At 35.2% G+C, this 13,570-nt stretch overlaps 1 protein-coding gene across 1 annotated transcript in view; it reads right to left on the reverse strand.

Moving 5' to 3' along the window:
* The window catches only part of FERRY3 (FERRY endosomal RAB5 effector complex subunit 3), a 48,938-nt gene that overhangs the window by 34,136 nt on the left and 1,232 nt on the right, over positions 1-13,570 (reverse strand). Inside the window, exons 2-4 of the mRNA XM_024569637.4 lie at positions 12,983-13,177; positions 11,454-11,599; positions 3,359-3,540 (exon numbers count right to left, since the gene is read on the reverse strand). Of these exons, the coding sequence (XP_024425405.2) occupies positions 3,359-3,540; positions 11,454-11,599; positions 12,983-13,160 (506 nt within the window). The 5' untranslated portion in view covers positions 13,161-13,177. The remainder of the gene's footprint in view (positions 1-3,358; positions 3,541-11,453; positions 11,600-12,982; positions 13,178-13,570) is intronic.

Consider the following 13,570-nt stretch of genomic DNA (forward strand, 5'->3'; position numbering starts at 1 on the left):
ACTGATTAAGATAATTATATGTATATGATAAATGAAACTCATTCATATGTTATACATTTACACATTTCTATATATACCTTCTACTATTAAACATTCAATGCCATTTAGTCCCCACTTAGTTCTAATGGAGTGGGGACTACATTGTTGTACTAACTACTACAGGTCAGGAGAAGATTATGCTGGCAAGTAAGGTTTTTATTTAAAACAGAAATAACTGCTAAATATTTATAAAAACAAACTTCCATATGAATATATTAATATTTTACATTACACATGTTCCCTCTAGTGGATAAAAAAATCACTGTTATTTTCGAGTTATAAAAAATAACTTGAATATGGTTTGCCAAAAGCAGCTAATTTCCAGTGAGGAAAAAGAAAGACTAATAAATAAGAACTCAACAAATAAAATTTCATGAACATTTATTTTACCCTAAATGTATGTCAGAAACACAAGTAGCTAATGATACCCATGGTGGGGCAAAAGTAGGTTTACAGTTGTTCATATGGCAAATAATACAATAATTAATAAATAATACAAGAATAAACTTTTGCATACTCATAACTGTGAACCTACTTTTGTCCCACCCTGTATTAATAACACAGTATATATTTTCTATGATTAAGATCAAAGGAATGTTATTGTATTTCAGATGAACTACTACGTATTGGTTCAGTATGTCAGGTATGATAAGTCTGACAACCTATATATTATCTTGAATGTGTTTTGGAAAAAAAATCATTATAACTGTATTGATGCTGTATTTAGAAGCTGTCTTTTAAAGATGTACAATGAAATTAAAATAAAAGAAATAGGAAAATGTGTCTCTTCTGCTCATGAATTGGATAAATGAATTACACACCAAAATTTTGGGTGAAATTCCACAGATACCAGTGAATTCCAAGTTACCTTAAATATACTGTTCACCTTTGCAATAAGTATTATGTACTTTAAGAGGAACATAGCTTATTTTTCCTTTTCAAGCAAATGGTGTGGCTATGTGAAAGATAAACTACAAAACTGTTTTTTAACATAAATGTATTCAAATATTGTTTATATTTTAGAAAGAAAAAAAAGCAAAGTCTCAACAATAAGTTTGGCCAAAGGACATTTCAAAAAATAACATAAATTAAAACAAACCCTTACTAAAAACTATTCCATGATAGAAAAAAAAAGTGTAAATTTCCAGTAAATGCAGAAAATTAGTAAGTTAATTCAGTTTCTCAAGAGGTGAATGGTCACAGAATATTGATGGCCGCATATGTAATTTTCTGGGCAGTGCAGTGAGTAGGCAGCAAAGTGGGCCACACTTCAGAGCAGTTCACCAGACTGAATAAAAGGACTAGTAAAGGCTATTGATATGAACTATGTATAAATGGTCAAGTTGCGAATTTTTTTAAATATACCTAAATGGGCAGAATGACTGTAGTCCCCAAAAACCTGATATCCAAGAACAGATGCAGAATGAGTTATATTATTTGAAGCCCTGGTAGGAGAAAAACAAATGAATGAAGTTCAACTGAAGGTAATTAATTAGTATGAGGTAATTCTATTTTTATATATTCTTAAAAATCTAACCTTTATTTTGTTATTTTAAAAATATATTCACAATTTTATTGGTTACATAATAAAGAACTAGAAAAAAATTAAATTTTTGTATCCCCCATGGACACAGCTTCAACTATTTACCCGGTGGCAACTACTCATACTGTAAGTATCCCATCTAGAAAAAAATAAGCTGCTTCAAAAGAGCTAATCAGCAAACCCAAATCCATAAAGAGTGACAAATGTCAGAAAACATCATGTTCTTTTTGGACACAGGGACAATTCCAATACCTTATTGGACATGAGAATCAAAGGTCCAGAGGAGTGGAATTATTGTGGAAGTTTACAAATCTATGCAATATAAGAAGAACACTGATCTGCTATACAAAAGACAGCAGCCCACAGGAAAAGTGATTATATCCATTTGCTTAAGATTTTTGTTTTTAAGTTTTCTTAACTATGACAACCCTCAAAAATAACACATTATTCTCATTTTGCTAGCCCAAGTTTTCTAATGCGGAGCTAATGAAGGACAGAAGCAAACGAGTCCATCATTTTAAATTTACTTATTTGGGACTGATTTCATAAGATGTAATTTGTTCCTAATATAATTTCACAATCAGAGAAATTTTATATCAGTCACACTAAAAAAATTATCTTAATGCCACAAAAACCTAAAGTCTTAAGTAAATGTTTCTTAAGGCAATAGGTGTTATTAGAATCAACTAGATCAAAATGGATTATCTAGAAGAAGTTTGTCCTGATTTATTACTGCATTTATGGAATTACCAGGAAGCAGTCTAGAAAGTCATTACTTAAAATAAGCAATGTTAGCAATTTAACTTACTCTGAAGAAAAAAAATGGACCATAAAAACAGTTTGCATACTGTATCAGGTAATCCATACAAAATAAATTCAAATCTAATTAAAATTTCTTTCAATGTGTTTTTTTTTCATAATGTAAATAAGCTTACAAAATGAACTGAAAGAGACTATGGACTTAGTCACAGCAAGGTTTTAAAAAGGTTCTAAACACGGAGGCAGTATGGCATAGTCCTTAAGGGGTTTAGAGTCAGAAGTTTCCTGGCTTCAAATTCTAGCAAGTCCTTAGACATATTCAAACCTCAGTTTCTTCATCTGCACAATGGGTATAATAGTAGGGTTGTGGCTAGGATCAAATGAAATAGGGCATCTGTTATGAACTGCATGTTTGCATCCTCTCCAAATTCATGTTGAAACCTAAGACCCTAATGTGATAGAATTTGAAGGTAGGGCTTTTGGGAGATAATTAGGTTTAGAAAGTTGAAGTCCTTGTAATGGATTAGTGCCTAGAGGAAAAGAAGCTAGAGTTCTCTTTCCAGAAGAGACATAGTAGGAACACACACTGAGGAAAGGCCATGTGAGCACACATCAAGAAGGTACAGTGTCTATAAGCCAGGAGAGAGAAGTAAATTTCTGCTGTTTACGCCACCCAGTCTATGGCACTTTGCTACAGCAGCCTGAACTAAGACAGCATTCAAAGCACTTTGTACAGTGCCTGGAACAAAGCAAATCTTCAACAGAAGTAAGGTATTCCCCTTATGGAAAATATGAATATTTAAAGTGCCATAACTTATTTAGGTAAATCACTTGAGCAGTTTTATAAACCTATGAGGATTTCCCAGTTGAAATTACAGATTTTGACATGCAAAAATAATTAATTTCTAATATTAAAAACTTTTTCTATTTTATTCATAACAAAATAAAAACAAGTTTTGCAGGCCACCTATTTGACAATGTAACATTTATTATGATAATGCAAGAAATTTGAAATACCTCTCTCGTAATTTTTTCAGCTCCACATCTCTTTCACCAATCAGTTCTGAGATACTAACAAAGTAATTATGTTCCAAATTTAGGAGCGTTTCAGAGGCAGGAGAATGGATTAGGTCATGGTACACGTCTGCAAAATCTTCATCCCAGCTTGGTTCTTCAGGCCTTGCATGCTCTAGTGTGGTCTACAAATAATACACAGACACTTGTAAATGATACACAGACATTTTAAAATGATGATGTAGGATTTTTATTTAATACACTACTAGAAAAGTATATTATGATTTTACTTTTGTACCTCAGGCAAGGACAGAAAGACCATCTATTTATTTATGTGTATATATTGCTTATCTGGGATTCTGAGTACACATAAAAAAATGAAAAGATGTAAACTAAATTGTTAATATGGGTTACCCGGAAGCAGGGATGGGGAGGGGCTAATGTGGAGGAAAGACAGAAAGTGTCGATGGTGGGGCTAAGTATGCTATATCCAATTTCTGTAAAATAGCAATATGTACACAAAAGGAAGATCAACAAAATGCTAATGACGGCTATTTCAGGACAGTGGGACTGCTCATGTCCTTTGCTTTCTTTACATTGTAAGGTATTGTATAGAAGAATAATTTGCATGTATTATTACATAATTAGAAAAAACTTTCCATTATTAAGAAACATACTGCTGCAAGTGTTTGTAGGCTATCCATTTAGAAAATGAGGTTACCGGTGTGGTCCACAGTGTGGTGATGCAATGACTTTGAAAACCCAATTCATGCATAGAATTTTATATCAAGATAAATATGTATAATTTTCTTATTTCGATCCTTTCTAGTATTCTGCTTTCTTCTTAAAATGTAAGCACGCTTATAGGTACTTGAAAACAGCAGCTATCAAATGATAAAGCAACTGAGTAAATACTGATAAACAACAAAAATAGAAACCCGGGGAGAGGCAAAATAGAATACGCTCAGCACAACACACAAATCCACCCAGGCAGGTACAGAAGCCTGTCCCACAGACATGTCATTATCGACACATCAGACAGACACAGTGCTTTACAAGTGAGGAAACTAATGTGCTGAGACATCCCTTGTCAAGGATCATACAATTTAATGGCGAAAGTGGAAATAACAAAAAGATTTCAATGTTTTCCATTATTGATCTTTGTAGACACACAATTGTAAAAAAAAAGAAAAATCTGAATGCTTCCCTTTTCTTACCAAAGAAAAAATTAAACACCATAATCTATGATAGCAGTCCCCAAGTTTTTGCCACCAGGGACTGGTTCACTGGCTTGCCCACCACTCACCCCCTGCTGTGTGGCCCAGTTCCTAACAGGCCATGGACCTGGTACCCCTAATCTATAACCTTACTACAGAAATAATTTACTTTAAAAAGAAAACAAATGGATAAATCACAGCAACAGGTATTTTGAACTTGGTCAATCAGTAGGGGAACTTTCCCCCTGGTTTTCTTTCACTTAGACTTCAATCAATTTGGCAGATCAGGAGGGAAGGGTTTAAGATGATGCACTCAAATCTAGAACACAGATTTCACCTACTCTATGCCTCTAAAAACCTGAAACCACATTCTGATAGCTGCTCTGTATCTTTAGACCTGGCACTCCTCTAGGAATTATATATAATCAGCCCATGTGACTTAAACTCAGTTCAGAATTCACGTCAGGTTCAGGCTAAAATTTTGTAGGAAGAAACAAGTGCAAGATCATAGGGATCTGTCTGGCGTACATAACACCAGACATGCAGTCCCCCACTAGCCATATCAGCTAACTAACAATTTGCAGCATCAATTGAAAACTCAGCCTATAGCAAGCTTTAGAATAGGTAGAAACTGCCTACACGAGAAGCACTATTTAAATAGTTTTCCCTTGACATAACCCTTCCATTGCCTCAGGAGAGAGGATACGAGAAAGGAGACTGTGGAAGCTGAGAGGAATGGGGCACTGAGTGAAGGCCTGCTGAGAGAAAAGTACTCAATGTCCAGGCTATTATTTCTCTACCTCCACATTCCACAAAATAAAGCTCAGCTTCTCTGAGACTCAAACCATTAGGCATCCCTTATCTTTAGCAGCCACGGTTACCTAACAACCTACCTGTCCCTCACCCTCATTCAAATACTTCTCTGACCCACATCCTGTCACCAGCCCTGATCACTTGGATGTCTCATAGACAACCCATCCTATGCCTTGCCTTCTTTCTTCTCTGAATTCCTTGTCTTTAATACATCTGCCTGCCCACCTCAGTCACCCATTCTATATCATTACTAAGAACAACTCAACCTTGAAAATTCACACATTCAGTCTCTGAGTATAACCTCCAATCAAGACCTCATTCAATTACTCCCAAGCTATTGGTTTCCAACCTCATCAGGACCTCTACTCCATAGGCCCTTCCACTTTCTCTCTCTCTCTCTCTTTTTTATCAGCCAGCCATTAGCTCCCACCTAACTTTACTTTCTTCACTTTGTAGTTTACATTCCATGGTCCAGCATTCAACCACTGTCTTGTCAAAATCCTCAACTCCCCTGATTGATATTCTTTCTCTTGCTCACCTAATAAAACTCTAAATCTTACAGCTAGGCTGTAGAGAGCTGAAGCAGAAAAATTACAAAAACTCTAACGTTTACAGTGGCAGATTTGTGTGACTCTAACCCTTCCCCTCGATGCCTGGCAATCTATTTTCCTCTGGTTAGTTCTCTTCTCAAATATCTCGCTATCTCATTGGTCCCCCACCGCATCCAAAAACATCGCCCATCTTTATTAGTTCTCCATAAAGTAGAAGCAGTTAGAAGAGAATATCCTCAAGTTCTGCTATCAAAGAAGTAACATTTTCTTAATTTATATCCACCCTTTCTGCTATAGTGAAAGAAGTGTCCCTCCTCCCAGTAAAGACTAATTCTCTACCTGAGTTCTGGATTCTATCCCTTCTAGTCTTCATCTCTACCATCTTAAAAAAACAAACGTCTGACCTTGTGTTGCCATTTTGAAAGTGCCTCATCCTTCTTCTTTATACAGCCCTTGAATGGTCTATACTCATTCCATCCCCATACTCCCACACATTCTTAATGTCATTGAAATCTAATTTCTGCCCCCACCAATCCACTGGAACTGATCTTTCTGCAGATAAGATAACTTGGTAAACCCCATAAATAATATTATTGAGTCTTTTCCTTGCTTGGTCTTCTCTGCAGCATTTGAAACTGTTGACTATTCTCTCCTTCTTGGTGCCTTTTTCTTAACTTCCATGAAACTATAATCTTTTGCCTTCTCTCTACATCTTTGGCCAGTTCCTCTCTTTCCTTTGCAGGTCCTTCTTCCTCTGTTTATCCTTTAAGTGCTACTGTCTGTTCATTTGTTTGTATATTCATTCATCTTTTTTTTTTTTCCTATCCATCCATCCCATCTACCCAGCACATACCAAAGCCCTGTATTTGCAGGCTCTGTGCTACATACCAGAGTTATAACAGACAATAAAGGAGACAATTCCAGGTAGATATCCACAAGTAAAGGATACAAGTAAGTCAATACACAATTATAATACAGGGTTTTCTCAGGGTTCTTTCTAGGCATCTAATCTCCTCATTTCACATAAACACCCTGCATAATTACGTTCATTCTATGACTTCAAAATTCATCTGTATATGAATGACTTCCACACCCATGTCTCTAGTCCAATTATCTTTCCTGAGTGCCAGATCTATATAGTTAAGACCTTATGAAACATCTTTACTTAGGTGTCTTATAGGCAGTTCACATTCAATAGGTGTAAAACTGAACCCATCACTTTTATGTCAAAACTTGCCTCTCCTCAAATGAGCAGAGACCCCATTCCACCATTTACCCAGTAGTCCAAAACAGAAATCTGGGCCAAGGGATCTTTTATCATTTAAGTTTCAGCTTAAATGTTACATCCTTAGAGAAGAGTTCGCTAACCCCTTATCAGTTAGCCTCTCACTTCCCAGTTCTCTCTGTTGGCACCATGTTTATTTCCTTATAACATGTTTACAATTACACATTCATTAGTCATGCACTTGTATAATAACTTTCTTTTTCACTATCAGTCGCTAAGAATAAGAACCAAATTTGTTCTGCTGATATACCCCTAATGCATAGCACAGGACCCACATCCAGTATTTGTTGAATAAGTAAATATATGAATAAAAAAACATTTATTATCTTTTTATCCCCACTCCTACTATCTAGACTAAGATTTCATCATTTCTTCCCTAAAAGTGTTAAGTCTTTTAAGTCACTCCAAATTTCTCCCTTCCAAGATATTCTTCACACTAATACACTAAACTGATTCTTCCAAAATGTAAACATGATCTTCTCACTCCTCTGCTAAACTCCTTCGAAGCTGCTCATTACCTTCAGCATAAAGACAAAATTTAAGATGGCTTGCAAGACTCTTTTCTAGTCATTCTGAACTTCTTTCCATTTTTCTAATGTGCCACAGGCTCTCTCACCTCCCGGCCTTATATAAGTTACATCCTCTGCCTAGGATATTCTTTCTCCACTCCCCCACCATACACCTTTCACCCACCTACTTCCAGTCATCTTTCAGGTCTCAACTAAATTTCTCTGTCTTCTGGGAAGCTTTCCCAAAGTGCTGTAGACTGGCACATGTGTACCAGCTTTGTGCTCGCGTAGCACCCTGGAGTCCCCTCTCACAGCACTTACCACACTGCACTGAACTGAATTTGAGTAATGTCTCCCTGTTAGACTGTAAACTCTGTGAGGGTGAGAACTGTGTCTATTTGGTTTTGGTTATACCCCAAGTGCCTAATACAATATTGATATGTAACTGATGCTCAGTACCCATCTGCTGAATCAATGAATGCAAAGAGAACTAAGTGCTGAAATGGAAGACAGGGCACCACCAAAAACAGACAGCAAACTTCACAATTTTGTCAATGATTCCTCTGTTTGCCTTTCCTTACCTATCAAAGGTTATTTCTCATTACTTAAAAAAGAAGAAATCTAATGTAATAACAAATGATACAGGAGTGACTAGAAGAAACAGTATAATTAGATTTTTAGGGACTAGAAACAGAAAAAGACAAGTAATAGATCCTCTGACAGTAGACAAGAAAAGGAAATGCAGAAGAAAACAGCATTACCCTACAAGGTAGGAATTAACAGTCACATACACTCTAGTAAACCATCAAAACCTCCTTATACGGCCCTGGATGGTGTGGCTCAAAGGAACGAGTGCCAGCCTGCGAACCAAGGGGTCACCGGTTTCATTCCTAGTCTGGGCCACGTGCTTGGGTTGCAGGCCACGTTCCCAGTGGGGGATGCGTGAGAGGCAACCACACATTGATGTTTCTCTCCTTCTCTTTGTCCCTCTCTTACCTCTCTAAAAATAAATAATTAAATCTTTATTAAAAAACAAAAACAAAAAAAACTCCCTTACACTATAAAGCACATCTATTAAAGCCCAGGTCTGTGTATGAAGGTCACGGGTCCTCTTTAATGAAAAATCCTTATATAACAGCAGCATACTCAGCACATCTCTGCGGCGATGGGACAGGCCTCCCTCTGTAGCAGGGCCTCGCTGTATCATTGTATAAAGGTATAATCACTTATATTTATAATGATGATCGGGGTCAACAGGAAGTTAGAACTGAATTTGATGTACCATGCTTAAGAAAATAAGGAAATGTGTATTACATTTTCAAAAGATCTTTATCGAAAGGTAGTTAAAATAAAAGTTTCATGATTTAAGTATGTTACATCTGAAATATCTAGTAAATCCATTTATAAAAAATGGAGCTCATTCCCTTATAACCCTAGGCAATTGGAATTACTATAAACATCCTGTTATTTCACCTCTTTATTAATGCTCCTTGTTCGTCTCTAGGTTACTGCAATACTGTTTACCTATATGGTGCAGAGATGCTTTAGTGCTCTTCTGTCTCGACTGCTCCGTTCTCCTTCCACTATCAGAGTCTGCTGCTAGTTATACTTGGATTCTTCTAAACGTCAAAAGTCTGCGGCTTCTAAACTCTGCAGGCCCTTTTGCAACCTACTACAGAGTTCCCTTTTCTTTTTTAATTCCTTCCTTTTGGTCACTAATTCCCATATTTCTTAAGTTTGTATTGAGCTGCGTGGCTTTTATAGTATAATTTTCACAGCCAGTGAGAACTCAAACATATCCAGTGGGTATAGCAATACTTGGTTCTTGTCATTTACTTTCCTGTCAATATTTCCTTTTTTACTGTTAAAAATCACTTCTTTGCCCTTTCTTTCTCCTTAATTCTTTAAAGATGAACAAGCTACTATAGTTCTAATCCTGGCATTGCTAGAAATCTGACCTCTACAAAAAGTGCTATGTACTTACTAAATGTGTATAGGGTAGAATAGAGCATTGCTCAATTGATACTGATGATTTTTAATTCATGGCAAATCTGTACTCTTGTGATTAAGTTAATAAGTATAAACTGTTATTATTTTGTTAGATTGATGTTACTGTTATTGTTACTATTGTTAGGGTCATTAATTTGAAAGATAGTCAAATTCCTATTTTTAGAATGGGTAAGCACAAAAGCATAAATTTAGTATACATGGTAATCATTTTTTATAATTAAGAAAATAAGGAAGCATTTATTGAATTAGTATTCAGGAAGTTCTTTCTTTGGTTACATAAAATCAGGGATGGGAGAGGTTCTGCTTCCAGATTTTATATTAAAACAAGCAATCCTAGAGGAGAAACTGCTTTCTTCAAGAACTCTTTCTTGACCACTCCTTCTTCCTCCAACTTCTCTAAATGATCCCACAGTATTTTACCCTGATCCTAACACCAATTGCACAGTGTTGCAACGGTCTCTGGATTTCTTTGTCTTCCTACTAGACTGTATGCTTCCAGAGGGCAAAAATTTAGCCTCAGCAATATACCCCACCCATTTTAGAGGTACAAAAACTATTGGTTGAATAAATTCAGTGAAATTATTCTTTTAATATATCTTACAGCTTTCTTTCTTTTTATCGGCAAAAAGATTAGTTTCTTTAAATTGTAATTATGACAGATCTTTTTAAAATAAAATAATTATGTTTTTAGAATTTAAAATAATATGTATAAGTAGTGTTATCTTTTATATAAACTAGGAAAACTTTCTGGCACAGACCAAACTCCTTGGAATGACAAATGTGATCCCATAAAATTGATTTCTTTTTTATTCTGACAGACTGAGTTGCTTAAAGTAGAATGTAATTCACTCATTATAGCTTGCAAGTATTAAATTTATTTGTTTGTTTACGTAGTGCTATATCTGCCTCTCTAACTAAAATATAGATTTCATTTTGTGTTTGTCTTGCTCACTATTTTATACCCAATACCTAATATAGTACCTAGCATATAATAGGTTCTCAACATACTGTATTTCATCAATTCTAAGATACATATTTTTTCATATTATAACTCTCAAACAATCAGAATATATCTTATATTTGATAGCCTCTTGGCATTCTATCACAGTTTAAAGGTGGAGGTGTTCTTAGTAGTAAATAAAATAATGGTGTGCTATGACCAATGGCATCTTAGACTTTATGAAATAAGGTATAATATTTTAATAGAAAAATGGTGACATTACATAACTATCTAACGACAGTGAAGGTAAGTGAGAGGACAAAGTAAACCAGATTAAAATAAGCTACTACTGCTAGTGTAGGGTTGCTAGATAAAACACAGGTCATTTATTCATTTATAAAAAAATGAATAAATTTTTACTATAAATATGTTCTGTAGAATATGTGGAATATACTTTTACTAAAAAATTATTTATTGTTTACCTGAAATTCTAATTTAACTGGTGTCTTGTTAAATCTGGCAACCCTATGCTATTAGACACAAAAGTAGCCTCTTGTTATAAAGGCATTACATAAAGTACTGAGTCTTAGGTACTCACCCTGATATAGAAAGGAAGTATTCAAGCATCAATATATATCGTATGTTATGGGATAAATTTTTGTAATTAGAGAAAAAAGGATTCTTCAACTGTTTTAGTATTATCTTAGCAATTTAAAAATCCTCATCAAAGTTCAAAATATTCTTGAAATTTACAATCTGATCTATTTTCTTACCTCAGCATAAGCTTTGGCCCATGTACTTGCCAGTTGATGTAAATCTACTTCACCTGATTTCACAGCTTCCAGAGATGCTTCGGCCTCTCTATCATAATCTCGGAGGGATTCTTCTTCTATAAACTGGCTCAAAGCTTCTTTTAAGTCTGTAACAGGGTCAAGAAATGCCATCAGCAGCAAAATCCAGACATAAACAGGGAATGTTTTACCTGATTAAGCATTCCAGTGTGAAACCGCATTACAACAAGCTTATCCCCTTAATAAAATGTCTAAATAAAAAAAGCTTAGGGGATCATTTCACTAACAACCATTTTTCTTTACTATTATAGGTTACTACTTGAAGAATAGTCACAATTCTTAACTCTTACGCATAACTTTGATATAATTTGTGAATTTCTTAAGCCTGATGCTTCAGTTTGAAACTGAGTAGGTAAAGTCACATATAGAACTCTTCTACAGATTTTGAGAGTTTGAAGGGTACTGTACATAAATGAAATCGTTTCCTATACATGCACTGCTATTCTCTTTGATTTTGAAGAAATTCAATTAGTATATTAAAACTGATGTAATTCAGATTCTCTATAATTCCACTTTTAGAGACAATACTTAGAGACTGATATAATGGAAAGAGCACTGAGATAAAAGTGAGGGTACTTGTGTTCCTGTGTTGGCTCTGTCCACAGTGTTACATTAGACCAGTGGTTCTCAGTCTTCAGCAGGCATCAGAATTCCCTAGAGGGCTTCCTAAACTGGCTCACAGTACTAGCTTACTGCATGCTACCCCCCGAGTTTCTGATTCAGCAAGAACAGCGTGGGGCTCAAGAATGTGCTATTCTAACAAGTTTCCAGGTGATGCTACTGCTTCTCATCAGGGAACAAATACTGAGAACCAGTGCTGTAGGCAAATAATTTAACCTCTTTATGTACCGATTTCCTTATTTCCACAATGATACTGTGCTAGAAAGTTTCTAGATTTCCTTGAGCTCTAACTGTGTACAACCCAACACATTCTCAATTTAAAATTTTTTTCTCATCTGTGAGATGGAATATAGACTTTTAAAAATGGTTTAATACAGATGAGATTATGGAAGTAATTTAGGTAAGCAAAAATTATTCAAAGATTTATATTCTTTCTCTTCCATGACATCTCAGGAATTGAGAACCAGATCATAAAGGGGCAATGCACTTAGCAATATAATTCTATAATATAATAAGTGATAGCTGCAGTGCTTATGAATCCACCCAACTAAATTAAGAGGTTAAGTTTTACTCCAGACTTTGTAACTAATTTTTCATTATGTAACTTAATTTTTATACTAAGTTGCCTTATAAACAACTACAACAGTTATAGGAAAAAGCACTAAATAAAACACAGGTCTGGGGAACATTTTTGTTCTTAAAAGAAGTTAAACACTTTACATTTATGGCTCTTTCCAATGTTTCTTAGGTTTATGCTTTCTAACATAAAATTTTAATGACAGAGACTCTAGGAAAATAATAAAGTGTTATTAAAAAACATCAGTTCTCACCTTTTTCTATAAAGCATGGTAAACTGTGCAGCAGCATCAGACGTCCATGTAAATCACTGGCATTCTCTTGAACAGGAAATTTGAGGGGCACCCTCAGTTCTAAGCACTGACTTCCTATTTTAAATTTATACACAAATTCCCTTTCTCTGTTGCAGAAGCTTTCTCTGATTTTCTTCATCTTCTTTGCCAGGATCTCTACAGAACCAACAAAAAATAAGCAGCGGGGTATAAGTCCATCAAAAACATGACACACCTAAGACAATGTTCTGCCATTCACAGATTTTGAGTGACTCTGAGCCAATTACTCTAGTTTTCCTACTTTTATCCTGCATTTTCATCTTCATGAGGAAAATGAAGTGCTTCCTTTTAAAATGAAAAGTTTAAGTTTTACTTAAGGAAAAAATGTGCCCACGGAGTACTTTGCAATCCTAGGTAGGGGTCTCAAGAACAGGAAAAGAACATGGAGAAAAGGGCAGAGAGGATTCTTAGGAAGAGATGCATGGGTGGGCAGATAATAGAATTTGTGAAACAGTTGGTGACTATAAAGTCAAAGTAACAGATCAGGAACCAAGAAGTGATCTTGGAGAT

Source organism: Desmodus rotundus, chromosome 3, assembly GCF_022682495.2.
Source record: "Desmodus rotundus isolate HL8 chromosome 3, HLdesRot8A.1, whole genome shotgun sequence".
Classification (NCBI taxonomy): Eukaryota; Metazoa; Chordata; class Mammalia; order Chiroptera; family Phyllostomidae; genus Desmodus; species Desmodus rotundus.